The 23,030-nt window shown below is 33.2% G+C and overlaps 7 protein-coding genes across 17 annotated transcripts; 3 read left to right on the forward strand and 4 right to left on the reverse strand.

Moving 5' to 3' along the window:
* Window positions 1–1,704: 1,704 nt before the first annotated feature.
* On the reverse strand, window positions 1,705–6,126 carry Ttc26 (tetratricopeptide repeat domain 26). 5 transcript variants are annotated; one of them, XM_034324479.2, is made up of 8 exons: window positions 5,909–5,989; window positions 5,298–5,824; window positions 5,135–5,227; window positions 4,781–5,030; window positions 4,511–4,720; window positions 4,136–4,442; window positions 3,834–4,074; window positions 1,705–3,770 (listed from the first exon to the last, which is right to left on the reverse strand). In XM_034324479.2, exons 1-8 carry the CDS (start codon window positions 5,909–5,911, stop codon window positions 3,659–3,661), a joined length of 1,743 nt encoding a protein of 580 aa, XP_034180370.1. In that variant the 5' UTR covers window positions 5,912–5,989; the 3' UTR covers window positions 1,705–3,658. The 5 variants fall into 5 exon arrangements, with proteins under 5 accessions (XP_034180370.1, XP_076545276.1, XP_034180372.1 ...); XM_076689161.1 differs by lacking the exon at window positions 5,909–5,989 and adding an exon at window positions 6,013–6,126 and having other exon boundaries at window positions 4,511–5,030; XM_034324481.2 differs by lacking the exon at window positions 5,135–5,227.
* A 231-nt stretch (window positions 6,127–6,357) lies between these two features.
* On the forward strand, window positions 6,358–8,742 carry Nubp2 (NUBP iron-sulfur cluster assembly factor 2). Of its 2 annotated transcripts, XR_004581442.2 has the most exons (6): window positions 6,358–6,629; window positions 6,691–6,779; window positions 6,954–7,175; window positions 7,498–7,651; window positions 7,727–8,056; window positions 8,604–8,742. XR_004581442.2 is itself a non-coding variant. In XM_034324497.2 (5 exons), the coding sequence occupies exons 1-5, from the start codon at window positions 6,519–6,521 to the stop codon at window positions 7,931–7,933; spliced, it is 783 nt and encodes a 260-aa protein (XP_034180388.1). In that variant the 5' UTR covers window positions 6,358–6,518; the 3' UTR covers window positions 7,934–8,421. The 2 variants fall into 2 exon arrangements, 1 of the variants encoding a protein (XP_034180388.1); XM_034324497.2 differs by lacking the exon at window positions 8,604–8,742 and having other exon boundaries at window positions 7,727–8,421.
* Window positions 8,092–10,342, reverse strand: r-l (rudimentary-like). Its single transcript, XM_034324491.2, has 3 exons — window positions 9,981–10,342; window positions 9,406–9,889; window positions 8,092–9,340 (listed from the first exon to the last, which is right to left on the reverse strand). Exons 1-3 carry the CDS (start codon window positions 10,140–10,142, stop codon window positions 8,547–8,549), a joined length of 1,440 nt encoding a protein of 479 aa, XP_034180382.1. The 5' UTR covers window positions 10,143–10,342; the 3' UTR covers window positions 8,092–8,546.
* A 176-nt stretch (window positions 10,343–10,518) lies between these two features.
* On the forward strand, window positions 10,519–13,344 carry ATPsynbeta (ATP synthase, beta subunit). Its single transcript, XM_034324488.2, has 7 exons — window positions 10,519–10,678; window positions 11,457–11,663; window positions 11,789–12,052; window positions 12,128–12,471; window positions 12,547–12,772; window positions 12,869–13,098; window positions 13,170–13,344. Exons 1-7 carry the CDS (start codon window positions 10,573–10,575, stop codon window positions 13,341–13,343), a joined length of 1,551 nt encoding a protein of 516 aa, XP_034180379.1. The 5' UTR covers window positions 10,519–10,572; the 3' UTR covers window position 13,344.
* A 120-nt stretch (window positions 13,345–13,464) lies between these two features.
* On the reverse strand, window positions 13,465–15,852 carry Nse4 (SMC5-SMC6 complex kleisin component Non-SMC element 1). 4 transcript variants are annotated; one of them, XM_034324495.2, is made up of 8 exons: window positions 15,834–15,852; window positions 15,154–15,274; window positions 14,979–15,071; window positions 14,769–14,899; window positions 14,570–14,684; window positions 14,204–14,494; window positions 14,010–14,125; window positions 13,465–13,931 (listed from the first exon to the last, which is right to left on the reverse strand). In XM_034324495.2, the coding sequence occupies exons 2-8, from the start codon at window positions 15,263–15,265 to the stop codon at window positions 13,872–13,874; spliced, it is 918 nt and encodes a 305-aa protein (XP_034180386.1). In that variant the 5' UTR covers window positions 15,266–15,274; window positions 15,834–15,852; the 3' UTR covers window positions 13,465–13,871. The 4 variants fall into 4 exon arrangements, with proteins under 4 accessions (XP_034180386.1, XP_034180385.1, XP_034180384.1 ...); XM_034324494.2 differs by lacking the exon at window positions 15,834–15,852 and adding an exon at window positions 15,730–15,748; XM_034324493.2 differs by lacking the exon at window positions 15,834–15,852 and adding an exon at window positions 15,529–15,629.
* Window positions 15,853–15,969: 117 nt separating this feature from the next.
* On the forward strand, window positions 15,970–21,802 carry lt (vacuolar protein sorting-associated protein light). Of its 3 annotated transcripts, none has more exons than XR_004581440.2 (14): window positions 15,970–16,483; window positions 16,554–16,691; window positions 16,910–17,192; window positions 17,254–17,452; window positions 17,542–17,696; window positions 17,765–18,005; window positions 18,078–18,342; window positions 18,421–18,936; window positions 19,022–19,358; window positions 19,420–19,656; window positions 19,736–19,773; window positions 19,853–19,926; window positions 19,999–20,057; window positions 21,720–21,802. XR_004581440.2 is itself a non-coding variant. In XM_034324473.2 (14 exons), the coding sequence occupies exons 1-13, from the start codon at window positions 16,463–16,465 to the stop codon at window positions 20,050–20,052; spliced, it is 2,565 nt and encodes an 854-aa protein (XP_034180364.1). In that variant the 5' UTR covers window positions 15,970–16,462; the 3' UTR covers window positions 20,053–20,057; window positions 21,720–21,802. The 3 variants fall into 3 exon arrangements, 2 of the variants coding, with proteins under 2 accessions (XP_034180364.1, XP_034180365.1); XM_034324473.2 differs by having other exon boundaries at window positions 19,736–19,780; XM_034324474.2 differs by lacking the exon at window positions 15,970–16,483 and having other exon boundaries at window positions 16,558–16,764; window positions 19,736–19,780.
* LOC117604436 (ciliogenesis-associated TTC17-interacting protein) lies at window positions 20,075–23,024 on the reverse strand. The gene is made up of 8 exons (XM_034324489.2): window positions 22,891–23,024; window positions 21,700–21,943; window positions 21,384–21,642; window positions 21,042–21,326; window positions 20,880–20,970; window positions 20,520–20,752; window positions 20,276–20,464; window positions 20,075–20,210 (listed from the first exon to the last, which is right to left on the reverse strand). Exons 1-8 carry the CDS (start codon window positions 22,958–22,960, stop codon window positions 20,118–20,120), a joined length of 1,464 nt encoding a protein of 487 aa, XP_034180380.1. The 5' UTR covers window positions 22,961–23,024; the 3' UTR covers window positions 20,075–20,117.
* Window positions 23,025–23,030: the final 6 nt, after the last annotated feature.

Below are 23,030 nucleotides of genomic sequence, written 5' to 3' on the forward strand. Positions count from 1 at the left end.
ATAAATTTATTCGTTAGAAATAACAAATATCTCATTGCGTCGAATATTGACTCTTTGCGTGGACCAATTTGTTTCTCTATATCGATGTCTTTACTCTTAATATTATAAGCAGAATCGTTCTTGATCTAAATATTTCATGAGATCATTCAAGAATTTCCAGTGTTTAAACATTGGAGGATGCGTTGTTAAGCGTCGACAGCAAGGAGTTAATATTAAATATCTCGGTGTTTTATTGTGTATAGATTTAGATTTAGCCGCTTACAGATTCGTTCATGAAATTCTGTTCACTTCAAATTACACTGCCGTCTTGAACGAGTCGAGTCGAGTAGAGTAATTGAAGCATGTAAAGCACCGGGTTTAACGTCGCGTCGATCGCATGGTCTCTAAAAAAGAAAAAAATTATATGTGTGAACGTTCTTCGAGCGAACAAGCGACTCGACGAAACGATTCGTCAGAATTTCGAGCACTAAACAACGCCATATGTAAATGCCAAACGACAATTTCTTCGAATGGCCCGTGAAGTTTGAACGTTACACTCTGTCACGTTCGTTCGAATTTCACGATTCATCGTCGTCCTCGATCTTGCCGAGGATCGTTCGGTAATTGTAAGGTAAAAATCCTGAGGCTAACTTCCATTTAAATTCCCATTAACGGGAACAGTGATTTCTTGAGGATGGAAGATAGTTTCTTGGCAAGATCGTCGTCACAAAATACTCTATGTAAATGGTCCTTTAAGTAGACGTTCTTCGTTTCTTACTATTAACTTTATCGTGTAATTTACCGATGTATAAGCACCTAGAGGAATATTTACACGTCGCATAGAGGCGTTGTAAGCGTTATGTTGAATCTACGCGACGCGAGAATATTTTTGGTGAACAGATGCAACATCCGCTGTGGTTGATAGATCTTCAATATTTTTTTTTTCTCTTTTTTTTTTTAATGGCGAAAGAATAAGATTATCTGCTAGTTAGATTCGTTGTTTGTAAGTTATAGAGCGTTTAAGGGATAATAAAAACCTCTTCGAATGAAAGTCTTTTTGAGAGCTTTAGTGTCTTTAGAGGGAAGCAACCCCTTTGCGGTAGGACCACGTTCAAAGGTGCAATGAATATCTGATTTCTGATAGGGAACTACGCAGTGAACCGCAAGGGGTTAATGTAACGAGTTATAAGCACGTTTCAAGTTTTACATTTAGATACTTTAGGGAGTTGAATCGTCGACTGACAAAAAGCTATTTAACTTGGATCCTGAAACGTCTTACAGTTTCAGTATCCATCAGAAATGGACTTCTACCGTTTGGTATCTGAAACTTCTTCTTCGTAGATTCAATTTCGACGATGTTTCCCACGTGCTTTCGATTGAACTGTAGACAATACCGTGCTACAGAAACACGTAAGGATGTTGCATTATCGTAGAGAAATTGTTCGTCGTAGTCGTTGCCAGGCGAACAGCGAGTTTTAATGTTAACATTGTACGGTAGATTACGCCGCCCATGCTACTGTCTTTGATCGACTGTTAGCTGATTGCCAAAAGACGAAAAACAAAAAACAGCAAAAAAAAAAAAGAAATGTACTTCCCTCTTGTTGTATAAAGATGCGAGAACGTGGGAGCACAAAATCATTAGAGTCTTTTTAACGATAACGATAGCAAGGAGTAAATGAGGATCGCGTGAAAGGGAAACATATTTCTGAATGACTGTTCAATAATGTAAGGAGAGATGAGAGAAAGAAAGAAATTGACGAAAGTAAGAAGACGATTTTCCGCTCTATCATTAATGTATTTACGTACACAATTTAGCATAGTGGAAAGTAAGCTAACGTTTTTAGCGTAATATCGACGTTCAAAGGACGCAATATCATCGTCATCGTATGTATGGAAACTAGGGATGTGCGAGAACCCAATAGTACGGGGCTCGGGCGGACTCGGAAAAAATCGGGCGGGCTCGGGCGGGTCCGACTTTTTCGGGTTCGGTCGGGCTCAGTCGGGCTGATTCGAACGAGCTCCCGCGGGCCGCGGCCCACGACCCAACTCTCATGTACTTGTTAATACTTGCAATAAGCATGTGCAAAATCTATTTTGTATAAAATGAATATACAGGTGACATGGATTTTTCCACATAATAAAAATTATCTTATTCCAAAATTCCATATAAAACAGATTATGCACATGCTTATTGCAAGTATTAACGAATACATGAGAGCGGAAGCTCGTCCGGATCAGCCCGACTGAGCCCGATCGAACCCGAAAAAGTCGGGCTACCCGATTGCATGGATGTATCGGACCCGCCCGAGTCCGCACGATGTTTTTCGAACCGACCCGACTAGTCGGGTTCCACATCACTAATGGAAACCAAGGAACCGTGATGTTTCGTTACTATTTCTCTGTTATTTTATTTCTCTGTAAAGGAAGAAGGAGAGAAAGGTACAGGAACGTAATAATCGAATTACTGTGTCGTCTCTATTTTATCCGGTGGACTATATTAACTAATGTCTCGTATAGTGTATGTAACTAGCCGGAGAACGAGTGCCGTGTGAACATTCGTGTGATAAGCACGAGTGATGAAAATTGTAATCTTACATGCCGTTGGAAGGCATCCCGCGAACCCTTTTTTCTGGTGCTATTTTTATATGGAAAAACGTAGCGATGATTTGATACTAGGCACTCCTTCTCTACGTTCAGAGACGCGAAAAGTAAAGTTTAAGGCGTGCGAAAAAAAAAGAAAGAAAACTCTTTTTACTGCCTTTTGGGAAAAAAAAACGACGGAACATAAGTTGAAATTTTTGAAGACTTATAGCAGTCGACTCTCCCATTGATAGTTTAGATTCTTTTTCAAATTGTATTTAGTTCCATGAATGCACCCAGGCTTCTGACAAAATAATCATGTATATTATTGTAAAATTTTACTTGTAGTAGTCTTCGCTAAAGAGTAGCCAAACAATTATTAAACCTTAGTCGTTTTCTGACAGATTTGAAAATGACAAATTAAACTGTGTTTAAGTTGAAAGCGTTAACTATCGATGGGTGACATGTGTACGAGTTTTTGATGATTTCAATGTAGATGTATTTATATTTTCAAGAGTATCGTTCGAGAGTTTCCTTGCATTCTCGTGTCTGCTCAATCTTTTGGACTCCTTTGTCCTTCGTTTCTTTCGCTGAACTTCAGCAAGCCATTCCATCGGAATTGTTTTTAGAAAATTGCATCGAATGATCGAGGAAATTTAATCCCGTGCAATTTTCGAAAAATCCATTCTGTTCCGAAGAATGTCGAATCTTTGATCGGAGATGTGCAAGTATGCGTATGTGGTGTATGCCATTGATTATGGTGTTTTTACAATTCACCGATTGTGTTTGTTAAAATTTAATTATTATTGCTATTACGATGATTATTAATATTATTATTAGATTATTATTATAAAATGAGTGTATCACAGTTTAAATATATCTATTTTATATTAAATCATTAACGGTACGTGTTAATGTCATTCGTATAGAATTTTTCAGGCAAATATTTCTCGTACGTCTATCTATCAAAATTCATACACATAATTTGTGTACACATATCAAACACGTTAGTATTTACTGTACGAATATTTACTGTACGATAAGGACACTTTTGATAATGCAACGATAACGTCGGCCAAAAATCTCTCGATTTTCATCATCAGCAATTAATCCTGTTATCTTTACCCCATTTACGCATTACTCGAATAATTTGCTCCACTTGTGAATTAGAAGTGTTCTTTAGAAGTTGGATAATTTCGGGTAACAGCTCCCTGTAAAAAAAAAATAGATAAAGGAACTATCACAAAAGGATAATCGAGGCTGAAGGAACATACTTTGGTTGTCTATCAGCCACAATATACTGAAACGTTCCACAACAAGCACCGCGTTTCCCTTCCCAATTTTCTGGACTAGGATCCATACGTTCTAACATATCAAACGCTTTAGCAGCATACCAAAATTCACCAACTTTGTAACAGTCATTCGCTATTAATTGTAATAGATTAAATGACTCTGTTGAGGTATCCATTTTCAAGTACAAATCCCAAGCCAGTTGTGGTTTCTTATTCATTATATCTGCAGCAAAAGAATGCGAATGATATATTGGTAGGATCTAATATAATACTATACTACTCACAGCAATGTGCCAAGAGGCTGATATAGATGTAATCATTTTTATATCTTTCATTTCTAACGTTCTGGAAAGCCTCTTCAGCCTCCTTAAAGTAACCTGCCGCGGCTCGTGCCTGGGCGTAATTAAAATTAAAGTTGTCCTCGTTAGAAAAGTATGTCTTGATGGAGCTTAGATATACTAAGACATCTTCGAATTGACGGTATAGAAAGAAACAAGAAGCCATACATTGTCTACCAGGTATGGTGTCACACTCTGATGCAGAGGAACCCACTAGTTGAAAATACTGTTGTGCAGTTTTTATATTGTCACGCTGAAAAATAATTCTACTATTAATTTCTTCAATTAATTAACAAAATATTGATTTCTGTTGAAGCTTACGGAATTAGTTTCTTGTCCCATCACTGCATTAACTATTCCTTTTAAGATGTATTCTTGTGGCACAGCTGGCTCGAGATCTTTAATTAATTCAAACGCTTCTCGCACGTCGTCTTGTTTCAAATAATATATTACTAAATTGAGCCTAGCCTCTGGTATAACATCCACTAAATTCGGTAGAATTTGTAAGGCACCTTCTCCACCTTTAAATACCTGCAAACATTCATTTTTATTATACTTCTTAAGACTAGGTAAATTCAGATTGTTACGTACAACTGTGTTGTGTCTTATCAAGTCATGACTGAAGCTGAAGGAATTGGACATTTTTTCTATTAATTGTTTCATTTCATTCTGTGCAGCTGTACCATTGTACAGTCGAAAATGATTGCATGCTTTTAGATTAATTGCAATTGCACTGTCAGGATACTTCTGCAAGTAAACTTGAAGAACTTCTTGAGCTGCATCATAGTAGTCTAGTTTGTAATAACACAAAGCAACATACACATTTAATGCAAAATATTCCCTGCAAAAGAAAGATAATATTTATTTTTGAATATGTGTAGTAATTCAATAGTAAATTTAGAGAAACCATGTTGGAAGTTGTAGGATTAGGAAGAAGGTGGGTACCTGGAATCATGCAACACTCTAATTAAACGGATATCTGATTTTCTGTTAATCATATTCTCATCGATACTATCTGAACTATCACTGTCTGAATCCCTAAATAATAACGTGATTTAGATTATCAAAATTCTACCTACTTATCAGAAAAGATAAAAAATGTAACAACCTGTTATCTAATAGAATCTTTTTATATACATCAATTGCCTCTTGATAGTGAGCTCTAAGATAATGAATAGATGCCAAACATAGTTGATCCTCGATTACATCCTCCAGCATATGATTGTACTCCATTAATTTTGGTTCGTTGCCCATTTTATGAGCTAAATGGAATAATAGTCTATTCTTCAGTTTACTGTATGGAGCATCCTCCAAAATTTGTTGCGATTCAGGGTACATTCCAAGATAGAAATAACAACATGCTAAATTTGTGGATACATATGTTGGAACTTGATCTTTCTTCCTCAAATTTTCGTATATCGTTGCTGCACGTTTGTAGTCGCCTAGGTGGAAAGTACAATAACCCATCCATAGTTCAGAGTTTAAATTGTTCTCTGAAGCATTGTTGAATTCTAAGAGCGTTAAAGCACCGGTATAATCACGCTTCTCCAAGAACTCTTCTAATTTAGGAATCTTTTTCTCTGATGCTGATTTTTTCACTCCCTCAGAAGAGACTGGTTTAGCTCTTGACAATATCTGTTACAGTTTAAAATGATTTTTAGAATATTAATAATAGTAACAATTAAAAAATGAAAATACAGCACACAATGTAATGTTTACCATTTTTAGGCATCTGTTGCTAACAGATACATCAATATATTGATTACTATGAAGGATTGAAAACGTAAAATATACAGTGAAATAAATTGTACATACATACTTACGCTAAAATCTTATTTCTACGAAAAGGAATTTTTTAATCGTAACACAATCCTTCTATTAAAAATATCTGTGAAAATCCTTATTTTATGTTGAATAGTTTCAAATTAAATTCTTCGATTATTATCTGTAGATGTCGCTTTAGTTAGTAGCGGTAGAATTTAAATAATAGTTTTATTCAAAATTTGGCAATGTTTTATTTTTTTGCATTATTTCTACAAGAATATGTATATAAGAAATTCAAGTTTATGTCATGAAATATTTATATTTGTATTATTAAATTTGAACTAAATGTTTATAACAATGAATATTTCATCGGTAAAAAATGTTTGTGAAAATGTGTCCATCTTGAGGCTTGACAAATTTAAAAATAATTTTAATTGCATTATTCTAAGCTTCCGTAAGAATTATCTCTCTTTAAATTGATGTTTCAAAACATGATATAAATCAGAATGCGGCCGACTGTCGTCGAGGTTACATCGCCGGTGGTGCTTATACATTTCTTATCGTAATGTTGGAAGGTGTCAAACATGTTTTATTAGTGCTTTCTGGTAAAGGTGGTGTTGGGAAATCAACAGTTAGCACACAATTGGCCCTTGCACTCAAGGAGTCAGGATTTCGAGTGAGTTCATTTATTTTCTATTGTTTTAGGTTAGATTGCTTACTTGTCAAAAATGTTATAGGTAGGTTTACTAGATGTTGATCTATGCGGACCCAGCGTACCTTACCTGTTAAACTTGGAGGGCAGAGATGTTCATCAGTCTTCTGATGGGTACATAACGTATCTTCTATAAAAAGATGTTTCTTTGACACATAAATTCATTCTAAAATTTTTAACTGATACTCATGCGTTTCTTCAATTTTTGTATATAATATACTGTATTGAATAGGAACTGTATTTAATTGTTGATACTTTCTTAATATTAACATTATTTTATTATTTTAGATGGATCCCAGTGTTTGCAGACAAAGAACAAAAGCTGGCTGTCATGTCGATAGGATTTTTATTAAAAAATCAAAATGATAGCGTCGTTTGGAGAGGTCCAAAAAAAACTGGAATGATTAAACAATTTTTAAACGATGTTGTTTGGCAAGATATCGATTATTTGATCATTGACACACCACCAGGAACATCAGATGAGCATATCACAGTAATGGAAAACTTGAGGTAACATTAGATTTTGTTTCAGATTATTTTTATTCACTTATCATTTTACATATATGTTTCTGACATATAATAGAAAACAATACGATGTTTTGTTCTGTAAATCTCTAGTTAGAGTGTCATGTGCTTTTGGCTGTTCACATGTGACTATGATTAATAATCATGTGATGTTCAAACGAAACATAACTCTAGGTAGATAAGCGATTGGTCATAAGATTGATAAGCTCAGACATTTCTTTGAAACGTATACTGGCATGAAGAAATATTACTAGTACTAAAGTGATATAATGATTTTTTATTATAATTAAGAAATAATATGTTACAGGAATGTTAAATGTGATGGTGCACTTATAGTAACTACCCCGCAAGCAGTTGCAGTGGATGATGTCTTGAGGGAAATAACATTTTGTAGAAAAACTGGCATTCACATATTTGGTATAGTCGAAAATATGAGTGGTTTTGTCTGTCCATCTTGTTCGGTTTGTATACAGTGTCTAAGCTATTTGTATTGTAAAACTAGATTTCATTCTCTGTACAAAGAATAACAATTTTAGGAATGTACAAATATATTTTCGGCGGGTGGAGGAATAGCTCTTTCGAAAATGGTAAATGTACCATTTCTAGCAAAAGTGCCCATTGATCCTCAAGTTGGTAAACTAGCAGAAACAGGTCAGAGTGTTCTGGTGACATTACCGGATAGTCAAGTAGCGCAGGTGTTTCGGAAACTAGTCGAAGAACTTACCAAGAGCAAAGAAGCATAGGAGTGAACGTTTGAATTATACAACTCTAGAACTTCTTCTGAAATACAATACTTGCTCATAATTTTACAGTTCACTTTGGTCCTTTGAGAGCAGTAATGTAATGCATTTTTTTATTGTGTTATGGTAGGTGACATAAATTAATTTCGGTAAACACGTAGTTCATTATGGAAAATATATATGTATTTCATGACAGTGTAGCATACACGTAACATTGTAAAATATTTATATTTTATACACATAATCTATGAGATTGAGAAAAAAAGATTAATCTAATCGCATTTTATACAAAAGAGGTACAGTGTACAGGTATAAATATAACGATTTTTGTATAATACCACATGGACATATTATACTGTATCAGGGTTAACGGGAACATGTGAATATATTTTGAATCTTTTGTACAAAACTGTGAATAGATCAATGTATTGTTGTATAATATATATACATTGAAATCTTTGTAAATTTACGTATCGTTCTATTTACAGTCTACAAAGACTAATTGTTACCTAATTAATTACAGTTTTTAAATGCTGCGCACATATTTTCAAAAATAATAAAAAGAATATATATTTTCCTCGTACCGTAATGTTAGTTATTTGAGGAATAGCTAAAATTATTGGTTCGATATTCGTTTCTCGTAAGCTGTCCAAAGTTCCTTTTTATATTCCAGCGTTGCAGCTAATTTATCTTGTGCTTCGGTAATACCTCTACCGACTACAGTTAAATCGGCCCCAGAATTTATAACCGATTCTGGAGTATTGTATTGCTGTCCTAAATTATCGGAACTTTTCGACAACTTTACTCCAGGTGTCAATTGAACAAGTCCTATAGTCGAGAAAATATTTGATTGACAAACGACACCGGTTACCATGTCTGAACTTTGCGCGATGGATACCGCGTTTTGTGCGTATTCACCGCTCGTCAAAGCACCCTTGGAAGACATTTCTGCTAATATAAAAATACCACGTGGTTCAGTTACATGTTTCAAACCCTGTTTTAAACCGTCGATGATACTTTGACCAGCAACGGCATGTACTGTAACAATATCTGCCCATTCTACTATTCTATAAATGCCTTTCTCATATTGCAAGGATACTGTGTTACCGATATCGGCAAACTTTCTATCCTCCATCACTAAGAAATCGTGTTTTTTAGCTAATTCCTTCAAGCGCTTTATAAAATCGTTATTAAAATCTTCTATTATATCAACATGCGTTTTTAAAACCACAATGTGCGGTCCTATTAAGTCTGCCAACTCTAAAATCGCGTCCACTTTAGTCAAATCCACTGCTAAACATAGAGTGGATTGTTTTGCTTCCATTAAATTAAAAAGCTTGGTTGCAATTTCATTTTTAGCTTTGGTTGCACGAACGTGAAACGGGGTCTTTAATCGTTTTTCTGGAACGTCTAAAATGAAAAATTTATGTTATTAAAGTTTAATCAATACTGTTTGTTAGAATAACAATTTTTACCTTGAACAAAAACAATAGGTGCTTGGTATTTCAACAAATAGTCAGTTACTTCTTTTACAATGTATGGTTTGATTTTATTAGTCTCTAGAAGGTATGCCATCAATCTAGTAACTGTGAACAGACTTTTCATTTGAATTCCATGATTTTCAATGTTCTTTTTACCACCCTGTTCCCTGTCAATTACTACAAGAGTTTTTGTTACTTTTAAACCTTCTTTTCTTAGAGTTTGTACAGTTTCTAAGATACTGCTACCACTAGTAACCACATCCTCAATAATTATACAGTGGTCTCCTTGCTTAAAATGACCTTCTACCATCTTTTTTGTACCATATGTTTTTGCTTCTTTCCTTTTAATCAACATAGGAATGTCAGTATCAACAGATATTAAAGTGGCTATTGGTAAAGCTGTATAGGGAACACCACAAATCTGATCTACTTTCGAACAGTCTTCTGAAAGTTTCCATAATGTTTTAGCCAAACGAGCCTACATAACATACAATAGTAAATATAAATTTTAATTAAATTTTTATATAAATGTAACAAATGCTTGTAACTAGCGAACTGACAAACCTTACCATTACTTTTGGATACGAGATTATTACTCGTAAATCAAAGTACACTGGAGTTTTTAAACCGATTTTAGTTTCAAATTCTCCAAACTTTAATGCATTTATTTCGTAAAGTGAAACAGCCAATTCTTTTAATTCAGCATCCATTGTGTATAAAGTTTTTGACATATTCGTGTTTTTATTATAAATCCACAATTTGGAAAAATAACCCTAACATGAAAGGATATTGCACTAATTATGGATGACTGGATATGTTAATGATAAAATATTTTTATTCTTTTACACTAAAATTGTTTGTATACAATTTTGTATACAAAATATAGGTTAGTATCACATTTGTGGATTATGTAATTAAGCAAAAAATCGAGTATTCATTGAGCGAATAATTTTCACCAATACAATGATGACTTAAGGTAGCGACCGAAAATCGTTTTTTAAAAATACGGCTTACAGGAAGGTGCAATGATCCGGTATAGAAGTTGCGTGGAACGTATGCGCAAGGATAAAATTATGTACTGCGCATGCGCAAGTAGTACAGGGCACGGTCTATATGAATTAGAAACCATTCCGGTCGCGTTTCTTCAGTTGGCCGGTTAAAATGTTGAGTGCCGTGTCGAAAGCAGCTGTTGGCTCCCTAAGGGCCGTCAAACCCACCCTTCTTCAAAATGAAGTTGCTAAAATTTCAGGAGCACTGTCAGTGAACAGTAAGTATTACGAAAAAAATAATATTTCGAACTTCATTAATACATTTTCTTTTTTATATTCTTAGCCAGAATTTGTGCTGTGCTTCGTTGTACTGCAATCAGAAAGTTATAATTGTTAGTACTGATCACATTTTATCATCATTTCCTTCTATCTTCATTGAGTTAACATTTTTTCTCTTCGATCGCACATAATTGTCGAGAAGAAGTACTTTATTGATTATATAATCTGTGTTATTCAGCCGAACTGCAGTGGTAATACCACTGTGCCAACATGGCGGCATTAAGGTCACCGACTAATTTTTAAATTTTCTGAAATGATTTATTAATACGATCACAATCTATCACTGATAATATGAAATCTATACAAATTCTATTTATCCTTTTTGAATATTAATATCTACAGTACAACCAATTTTTTTCACCTTTTTTGTACCACTATCACTGATGTCTCGTGGACAAGACGTGCTTTTCGATACAAATTTCTTAGGCATCGTACACAAACGATTATTAATGTTTATTGTAATAAAATTTCAATGGTTATAAAGATTCATATAACAAAGAATGTCATAATTTATTTTTTTTTATGAAATGTACACCCAGTTTGTATTATGTAACTTACTTTGATCAGAATTATCTAATATTTTGTTAAGTTTTTGTTGATATTACCTGCGCTTATTTTTACATAAGTTTATTATTTATAAAATTCAACTAGATACTAATTGAATCAAAAATGAATATTACATACTTTTTGATATGATGTTTATTTATTAATTATTAGGTAGGGATTATGCCAAAGCTGCTAACTCTAAGGGTGGTGCCCAAGGAAAAGTTGTGGCTGTCATTGGTGCTGTTGTTGATGTACAATTTGACGATTATCTTCCACCAATTCTGAATGCCCTGGAAGTCCAAAATCGCTCTCCCAGGCTGGTCCTTGAGATAGCTCAGCATCTGGGAGAGAACACAGTACGAACCATTGCTATGGATGGTAATTTCATTTAAAATTTTTATAAAACATATGTAACCCAATATGATTGAAACTTGAAATGAATATGAATTAATATTTTCTCTTAACTATTCTACAGTTTGTAATAATTTGATGCAAATATATAGGTACCGAAGGTCTGGTACGCGGTCATATTGTTTTGGATTCTGGATACCCTATTCGTATCCCTGTTGGTGCAGAGACTTTGGGTCGCATCATTAATGTTATTGGTGAACCAATTGATGAACGTGGACCCATTCCTACTGACAAACTTGCAGCCATTCATGCTGATGCTCCCGAATTCGTAGACATGTCTGTAGAGCAGGAGATTCTGGTAACTGGAATTAAAGTTGTAGATCTCCTTGCTCCTTACGCCAAGGGAGGAAAGATTGGTAAAATTTCTTTTATATAACTGTATTCAACGACTTATTTTACAAACATTAATTAATATTTATTAAATTAAATAGGTTTGTTCGGCGGCGCCGGTGTCGGTAAAACTGTATTGATTATGGAGCTGATCAATAACGTAGCCAAAGCCCATGGTGGTTATTCTGTATTTGCTGGCGTGGGTGAGCGTACACGTGAAGGCAACGATTTGTATCATGAAATGATTGAATCTGGTGTAATTTCACTGAAAGATAAGACCTCCAAGGTAGCTCTGGTATATGGACAAATGAACGAACCACCGGGCGCTCGCGCTCGTGTTGCCTTGACTGGTTTAACCGTTGCCGAATATTTCCGTGATCAAGAAGGACAAGATGTACTGCTGTTTATTGATAACATTTTCAGGTTTACTCAGGCTGGTTCGGAAGTACGTTTTAACGTACTCGGCTATATTACAATTACAAAATCAAAATCCTACTAATCGTTTATTATCTTTTATAAGGTATCGGCTTTGTTGGGTCGTATTCCATCAGCTGTAGGTTATCAGCCAACTTTGGCAACTGATATGGGTAGTATGCAGGAGCGTATTACGACAACGAAAAAGGGATCTATCACATCTGTGCAGGCTATTTATGTACCTGCTGATGACTTGACAGATCCCGCACCCGCCACCACCTTTGCTCATTTGGACGCTACTACCGTGTTGTCTCGAGCTATTGCCGAACTTGGTAACTACGCACAATAGTTCTTATATTTAATAAGTTTTTAATAAAAATCGATAAATGTTTTACATAAAATTTAAATTTTTCTGCGATAACATTTAGGTATCTATCCTGCTGTCGACCCCCTCGATTCTACTTCCCGTATCATGGACCCCAACATCATCGGTGCTGAGCATTACAACGTTGCTCGTGGTGTGCAGAAAATTCTGCAAGATTACAAATCACTTCAAGATATTATTGCTATCTTAGGTATGGACGAATTGTCCGAAGAAGACAAACTCACTGTAGCGCGCGCGCGTAAGATTCAGAGGTTCTTGTCTCAACCATTCCAGGTATGTAAGCGTATGGTTGTTCATATTAAAGTTTTTTTTGGTATTATTTTAATAATCCTTTTTTTTTTCAGGTTGCCGAGGTGTTCACCGGTCATGCCGGCAAATTAGTACCACTACAAGAAACTATTAAAGGATTCCAAAAAATCTTAGGTGGTGAATACGATCATCTGCCAGAAGTCGCATTCTATATGGTCGGGCCAATCGAAGAAGTAGTAGCAAAGGCAGAAACATTGGCCAAACAATAAATGAACTCGCGTTCATCGTAATCGTGTCATTAAAAAAATAATTAAAACGATCTTCTAATAATACAAGCCTATTTCTTTTATATCTATTATAGTGTTGGCTTCTATCCAGGAGTATAAGTATCTTCGATCAAAGTTGCTGAACGAAAATTAGAAGATTGTTTTTTGTTAATCAGAAATTCACAAGAAGGCATACAAAATTGTTGAGAACATCGTGAACAATTTTGTATAAATTTATATAATTCTGTTCACTGATGTTTTCAGTATTCATAAGTCGAGTCAGTAAATCACATTGTTATTAACATATACTTTAACATTTTAGTATATGTTAGGAGGTAATAAAAATTTTACAAAAACATATGGATGTATGTACAGTTTGAAAGATCCTTCGTTTTTGTGTAACACTTTTAATTCAGTAAGGAAATAGACATACAAATTCCTTTTTAGGTATACAAAAATATTCACATCTCTAAAATACCGCGATATCACATAATACTGTTAACTCTTAATATAAATAATGTTCAAGTTGTGTCATGCCTTATTATCAAAATTAAGCATCGGTTTTTCTAATTTATAAATACCTTTCAGAATCTGAAATGTAAAATAACCTCATTTAGTATAAAAATAATCTCTGCGTATATAATTCGGAAACATTAATAATAATATAACCTTCCACTGCTCCATGTCCAGAGAAATCACATTTTGAATATTAGGTGTATTCTCTAGTTTTGTTCGAGCTATTATTTCTTTGGTACATGGTTGAACAACAAGCATATTAGAGTCATCTGTTAAAAAAGGAATTTTTAAATAAGCGCGACAGAATAGGAATTAGTTTTTTCACTAATTAAATCAAGTGACGATACCTTTTGTTATTTTAACTTTTCCATCTCGAACGAGAAAAGATACTTGCAAAATATTTTCAACACTTTTTCCAAAATCATTTGGATGTAAAACTAGTCGAAAGAAATCAATTGGTTTACGGTGAGTCTTACAGTATCGAGAGATAAATTGTTGCACTCGTACGGTTTGTTCTAAACCTTCTTCTTCTTTATTAACTGCTACAACATTATCTGGTCTTTTTATTTGTGCTTGAGCTTCTTTAGCTGCTGGCTTTTTTCTAATAATTTCCTTCCTTTCCAATGGTGCTAAAGTACCTACACCCATAAAAGAAATATGTAAAACATTTATTTCTTAGCATAATTATACACATTTTATCAACGGAATAAAACCTAGTAATGTGCTATACTGGGGTGTTCTTTTGAAACATTTTGTAACTTTTGCTTCTAAAAGTGACCAGTCTGGTGTTTCTGATTCAATATCCGGAAGCTGTTTTACATATTTTACCTAAGTCAAACATGTATTCAGTAAATATCAGATAAATAATTAACTACAGTAAGAATAAAAATAATATGTATAATATTTTTATACCACTCTTTTAGCAAATTCTACATGATTATATGAGGACATGCGTTTTGTTAAAGACCTGGTGCATTGTTTTAAAACTTTAGACGACATGTTCACTACTTCAGAATCTAATAATACTTCTTCTTGATTATGTACTGAAAATAACATACCATAAAATAAGAATACATATTTGAAAACATGTACAACATATAGAAATATCTAAACACTATGTACTTTTTTCTTCTATATTTGTTTCATGGTTGATATCATCTGTTTGTTCCATGTATGATTCTAACTGTTGTATAGTGTTATCAGTGACTGTCTCTTCTGTAAAATATAAATTAACTATAAGATTTATTTCCGTTATAGTGTATAATACATTACTATAAGTAATAGATTGAAACCTTACGAAGAACTTCAGTTTCAGTTATAATTTTTCTTAAAATTTCTTTCCGTTCTTGGGGTGATCGTCGGGGTGATCGTCTGAGCGATCCGTTCGTGGTAGAATTGTTTCTGGACATTCTTTTCCGCTGAACAATTGTATTAACAGTAACGTATAACAATTAAATTAAAAAATTAACAATGATTCTTTTGTTTCTATTTAGCACTGGCGAAAATATTCAATATTTGTAAAAGAACAAAATTCAAAGTGCTTCGTTACTCTTAATGTTAATATATTATAAATACAGAAACAATTATTTTAAATAGTTACAATTAACGTTAAATAAAACAATTTAAATTTTCTTTATTGTTAATATAATGACAACAATTATAAGTACTGTACTTTTCACGAGAGAATAGTATCATTTTGCGCAGCTCGACTGAGCTCAGAAAGTTCCCCCACCAATAGCGCTACCCCACCATAATTTACTTCCCATTACATTCGCCATATACACGGTGGATAAAATATACTAATATAGGAACGGCTTATTATAGGGCAGAGGTAGTGAATTATAATTCACAAGTTTATGATCACCGGATATACCTTGGTAACGGAGCGTGGCAGAACCAATCAGAGCCAACACGCGCAACAGAACCAAAATTCGTTCATCCGACGGTACTATTCTCTTATGAAAAATATATACATACAATACTCTACTTTCATGAGAAGTTAACGAGTCAAGGTCACGTTCTCATTTTATTCCATTTCTCTAGGTATCATACGCATTATCCTTATTGGTTACAGCCGGTGACTAAGGATAATGACAAACATAATTATCAGTAAACCTAGCATTAACTGACATTAACCTTTCGTCACTATTACAGTTCACCAGAGTCCATAACTGCGAAAAGACCAGTTTTCGTTCTTCGCGCTTCTCCAGTGCGCATCTTCGCCCTGATTGGCGATACTTCCAAACGAAAGGAAAGCGATTAGCAGAGAGCTCGCTGCGTTCCCCCACCATCTTCCAACCTGCGCGTCGCAGTTATGGACTCTGGTGAACTGCAGTATATATACTAATATTTTCGAACTGATGTACATGGTTAACATGATTGTGCTTTTATACAATTCCTTCCAAAATAAGGTTTTCATGTAATAGATTTCCTATAATTGTTTTTTTAATTTACTGATTTAAAATACAAGTGTCAAAACGGGACGTGAGAAAGCAATTCGCAGCATATAAATAAGCGAAACGCATCCCTGAAAAAGGTTTTGACAGTTCATGGTTACGAACATTCGTGAGTTTTGATTCAGTTGAAGAATTTTAATAAAAACGGGCATGGAAAATACTTCAAATAAGGTATTACATTTCATTCCTGAATAAAAAAAAAAAAAACATTAGACGTTAACCGAATGAAATTAATTTATAGGAAGAACAAAATAACCAGGATGATTCAGACTCGGAAATAGACGAAGTAGAACCAAGGCTGAAATATGTTAGGATGCGAAATGATTTGGAGAATATATTGCAAAATGATGCAGCTAGTTGCATTGCAGTGCATCCCAAGGTGTGAAATATAATTACCTAATATTTGCACAAATTTTTTGGTGAAGCTGATTCAATGCTTTCATGCTATGGAGGTTAAGCCACTTTCTTTAGATCATACAATAAAAGTTTTGTACAGTACTTTTCAAGTACATTTGATTCAAACGAGTCATTTGATGCTGTAACTTATAAACTATTTATGTTATAACAATTACATATTATAGCAATTAAATTTTTTAGTTCCTATGCCTGGGCACCCATTGGGGTAAAATACACCTTTTAGACCATCAGGGAAATAATATCCAATCCAAAAGTCTACAGGCACACACAGTTGCTGTCAACCAAATTTCTATAGATCACAATGGAGATTTTATTGCATCCTGCAGCGATGATGGAAAGGTTTTTATATATGGTCTTTATAGTACTGAAAATAACCATAATATGAGTATGGGTAGATCAGTCAAAAGTATAGCTATAGATCCAAATTATTATAAAAGCAGTAGTGGAAGAAGATTTATTACAGGTAGTTATTTTGATTTATCCCTTCTTAAATCCATTCGAGCAACTAATATCAGTACTTTCAGGAGATGATAAATTGGCTTTGTATGAGAAAACCTTTTTATCCAGAATGAAAGTAACTGTATTGTGCGAAGCAGAAGGTGGAGTAAGATCAGTTGCATGGATTGGACATTTTGTAGCTTGGGCATCTGACATTGGAGTTAGGGTTTATGATTTAAATGCCAGATGTTCACTAGGTCTTATTAAGTGGTCTAGGTCTGCCGAGTGAGTAAAAGAATGATGTATAATATTTGTTTAAAATATTAGAAGTTTCCAAGAGTGGAATAATCCTTAATTAGATAATTCTATTTCAGCGCATTACCAGAACATTATCGATGTAATCTTCGATGGTCAGACGACCGAACGTTATTAATTGGTTGGGTTGACATAGTACGAATTTGTCAAATTAGAAAAAGATCGATACAAGAGATGGTGAATAGAGATCTGCCAGAATATGTTGTAGATCCAGGTATAAAGTTTGCGATGAAATGTGAACAAACAATGAGAATGCAATGAATAATAGTATTTTAATTTTAGTTTCAACTTTTCAAGTGGATTTTTACATTTCTGGTATTGCTCCTTTAGAAAATCAGTTAGTATTATTAGGATGTTTGAAGGAATTTGATGAAAATGGAAAGAGTCAACGACCAATGTTACATGTTGTTGAACCGAAATATCAGGATTTCTCTATTGTTTGTACAAGTTCTCTTACACTTCGTGGTTATAAAGAATATAGTTGCAACGATTATCATTTAGACTGTTTAAAAGAAGAAAACAGGTATTTCATTTAACCGGACTATTTTTATCATATTGATTAAAAATGTTCTTATTTCTATATATTTATATTTAGGTTTTTTATTGTAAGTCCAAAGGATATTGTTGTAGCTAGTTTATATGATGCTGATGACAGAATTGAATGGCTCTTGAGTCATGGAAAATTTGAACAAGCATTAGAAGCAGTAACAATAAATAATGGCAAAAATTGTAAAAGACACACTTTAGTTAATGTCGGCCGTGTATATTTAGATCATTTGCTAGCTTGCGGAAAATATGATGAAGCAGGAAAATTGTGCTTGAAAATTTTAGGAAAGGATAAAAAATTGTGGGAAGAAGAAGTTAATATTATTAATTAAACTAATTGAACTATGATATTTGGTATTAATTAGGATTTTATTGACGCTATTTTGTTGCAGGTATATAAATTTGCAAGAGTTCATCAATTACGATCAATTTCTTCGTATCTTCCAAGAGGTGACGTGACGTTAGATCCATTAATTTACGAGATGGTTTTGTATGAATATCTGAAAATGGATCCCGACGGATTTCTTCAACTAGTCAAAGAGTGGTCTCCGAAGTTGTATAAAGTTGCAGCTGTTGTAAATGGTGTTCTAGAACACCTTTTACTGCATAATCAACGACAAAACGTGCTTTTAGAGGCTTTAGCTATTTTATATATTCATGATGGAAAATATGACAAAGCATTGGCTATGTACTTAAAGTTGAGGCACAAAGATGTATTTCAACTTATTCAAAAATATCAGCTGTATAATACTGTATATGACATGATAGAAGGTTTAATGGATTTAGACGCAGAACGTGCTATACAATTTTTTTTGGAAAAGGATAAAGATAAAGGATTAGAAAAGAATAGAGTGCCATCTGATATTGTTGTACAAAAATTGCAGCATAATCATCGATATTTATATTTGGTAAGATATATTAAAAAAGTATCTGAAAATAGATATTATAATTCATGTTTCTTAATAATTATACTTTAACAATTATTTGTATCAGTATTTAGATGCATTAGATAAAACGAATATGAAAGATTCAAAAGGCAAATACCATGGACTGTTGGTCCGACTTTATGCCGATTACTCTCGGGATAAATTATTACCACTTTTACGCCGTTCTGATAATTATCCGATTCAGCAAGCGCTAGATATTTGTAGTCAACGACAATTTTATCCGGAAATGGTATATTTGCTCGGTAGAATTGGGAATACTTCCGAAGCTTTAGCACTTATGACGAGAGAACTAAATGATATGGAAAGTGCGATCGCGTTCTGTCAAGAACACGACGATGAAGAATTATGGAAGGATTTAATTAATTATTCCGTAGATAAGCCCAGTAAGTAATAGAAGAAACGGTATAGTTTAGAATTATACTAAATTAATATACTTTCTTTCAGAGGCAATCACATTTCTCCTTCAGAAGATAGGCACATATGTCGATCCTAGGCTTATGGTTAAAAGGATAGATCCAACTCTAGAAATTCCTGGCTTGAAAAATGCTTTAGTTAAAATGATGTGCGATTATAATCTTCAAGTTTCGGTACAAGAAGGTTGCAAAAAAATTTTATCTAGCGATTATTTTAATTTACACGAAAGATTGGTTAAATGCCACCAGAAAGGAATATTTATAGATGGTTGGTACGAAAAACTTATAAATGGAGAAATTATAATGGTGATATTTGTATTAATGATTATGATACTTTTCTTCATTAGATGATCAAATGTGTGGAGCTTGCCATAGGAAAATAATTGTAAGAGGTATCTAATAAAATAATATAAGTATGCTCAAACTCAACACTAGCTTTATTTTGATTATGTTATTTATTACAGAACCAAGGAATTTAGTTGTATTTTATTGTAAACATTCGTTTCACGAAGATTGTTTACCGAACTTCGAAGTAGTGGTACGTATCTTAGTTTTAGACAATGTGTACAGTATTTGATACAATTTAACATATTTTAATTTTATTTCCCAGGAAAATTGCGTTATATGTAATTCACAAAAGGATTCATCACCAGGCAAAAAATGATACAGGTAAAATTTAAGCAGTTACCAGATCTTTATAAAAAATGTTACATCATGTGTGTATAAATTTTAATGTTTCAATTTTTGTAATATTTTATCAATGGCAGAACATTTTCTACATATTTTGAATGTTCTAAGACATCCTGGACATTTAGGAGAAGGCTAAAAATTAAAGTAATTGAATAATCATAACGTAAAATTTCAACGTAAATATAATAAAATTTTACTTGATAGTTGTAAATTTTCATAGTTTCACATCGATCGCAAGTTTTCTCCTGTTCTGGAAGAGTGGTATCGTAGACGATATTTTGTTCTTTTGTACTTATTTCATTTAAAGTATCGGTCTTTTCTTGTACTTCAGTCCTACTGTCATTCGAACTTTCCACACGAGTAGATTGTGCAGAATCATCGGAACTCTAAAATTAAGCTTCGTTTTAATTATTAGCATATTTTAAACTTCAAAAGATTTACCATCATTTCTTGGCATTCCCCTTCAAATTCTGAAGAAGCTTTGTCTAAAACCCCACAAGGTATGAAAAATCCACAGATGTTGCACATAGTTGTACTTGATCTTTCTTCTGCCAGCTGTGATTTTACATCAGTGTCATCATTTTCGTTCAATGTACTGGTCTCCCAAGTCTTAGGATGTTTGGAAAATGCTATGAAATGTTGAATTGTGAAGTCCAACACATTTTCAGGTTTTACTGTGGAGACCAGTAAAATTTAAACAATGTTAATATGTTATTATAACATAGAAATACATTTGAATACAAAGTGTGACCTGTCTGAGAAGTATTGATACAATGTTATTCCAGTTGTCAAACTGATTACCAACTAGCAATGTTTGAACATAATCTGCAATTAGTTGCTTTACTTCTGGGTGGTCAGCTAAGTACTCCTTTTGTTCCGCAGTTTTAGAATACTATTAACGATACAAGGTTTTATCCAAACAAATTACTGTATACATTAAAAATACTTAATACTGTATTTTACTTTCATATCTAAATATATAGAGAACATTTCGATGTCTTCCTCCCAGTGATCTTTTAATGGTGCTTCTATCCTCATTGTTTTTTGTGGAATCTTCGGATCAGCTAATGGATTAATCCTCAAGATATAAGGCACATCCAACCAATTGTGCCGAAGTATTCTACCCTTTGGTGTTAAATAAGTTTTTATAAGATACGTGGTACCATCTTGTTTGCATATTTTACGTTCAATGATATAAACGTCCAAAAAATGACCATCTATTTCCATTTGTTCCATAGGTGTACATGTCTGTTAAAAAACTATTTCATTACCTAAATTTTTTAACATCAGTTTATATTTTCTTACATAACTGGATACAGTAAGATCTCCATCTATGGTAATACTTTCAAAGCATAATGTTCCTTCATAATTTATAATTGCCAAATAACGCATAAGCAGTATATTGACTCCTTCGCTTATTAGTTTATCATTGGAGCAAAAAGATAAATCTTTGGTTTCTGTAGACTTATCGCATGGACAAATGCGCGTTAATTTCACATAATAGTTATTGTCTTCAATGCCCATAAAAATGACTTTTTCGTGAAATCCATTATCATACACAAATCTGAAATTATTATTCACTGTCAATGCTATTCTGGTAAATTTATAATTATGAACTAACTCTGTTCTTTTTTCTTCCAGGCAATGGAATTTTGATGTTGCTGAGCTAGTAACTTTTGACCCACCGAAATGACCGTCGATGGACATCGAAGATTGCACATGTACTAAAAATTCATGAGCTTGAGGCCCGATGGATTCTACCAGAATGCAATAACCGCCTATCGGCTTTGTATTCCTTTCAGGTTCATTTTTTAAACATATTATCAAAGTCTCTCGAAAACATAAAGCTGCTCTTTTTACATTATCTGAAGTACAAAAAAGAAACAGGAATATTTACTTATTATACAAGAATATTAATATTTGTAACATAATATATTTTTTTTTTGACAATATTCTACTGTCTAACAGTGGAAAAAGATTATAGCTTGAAAGGCATGCATATGCTACATTCCAAATACGCCTGATTTAATTAGCGACGAATAAATCTACCCGTTTATATATTATATATTTTTCTATTAGATTTTGTTGTGCGCCATTTTTGTGAATATTTTGTTTGTTTTATTTATATAATATCTTTATTCGTTGTTGAAGAAATTTGGTTAGAACGAATTATGAGGATAAAATGTTAGATGAACATGTTTTATCTACCAAGTTTTTAACAGTTTTTATTGTCATTGAACGATTATTTTATTTGAAATCTGATCGATCATAAGCTCACAACTTGCTGTACATACTAATGTATGCACTGAAATTCTTAAATGAAATTATTATAAGATAAAAGAAATAGTTAAGGTACTTATGTGCAATGAATCCTTACAAATAAAAGAAGTTTCTTACAAATTTATATATTAGTATGTGCAGTAAAAACTCCATAGGATTGTTACAATATCAAATATTCTGTATTTTGTACAAGAACGTGCCATTACTGTATAAAACGATTTTAGTATGTTCCGTAGTACATAAGAAAAATATTTATCGGTACACAGTCTTTACATACGTAATATTACAATTGATACCTAGGATATTACACCTAGGTTTCCATGTAAATACTGTTTCTAAGTTACAGCATAAAACAACAATAACATGTAAAATATAATTAATATATAAATTTTTCACGTCGCTCTTAAAACTGTATGTTTGATCATTTTTAGAGTTTCTTTGTGGTAATGCTTATAATTAAAATACGTTTTTGTCTAAACGAATGGAAGTTATTTGACACGTTTATTCAGATTAAAAATAACAAATAGATTACCAATTAGAAATCCAGGGATCCACTTGTTTATATCAAATAATTTACAGGAAATTTCTTTTTCGCTCGACATTACAACTAACTTCTGTAATTCAACAAAGAGAAGTTGGCATCTTTTAATTGCAGTTCAATTTGAAAATATA

This window comes from Osmia lignaria, chromosome 7 (genome assembly GCF_051020975.1).
Source record: "Osmia lignaria lignaria isolate PbOS001 chromosome 7, iyOsmLign1, whole genome shotgun sequence".
Taxonomy (NCBI): Eukaryota; Metazoa; Arthropoda; class Insecta; order Hymenoptera; family Megachilidae; genus Osmia; species Osmia lignaria.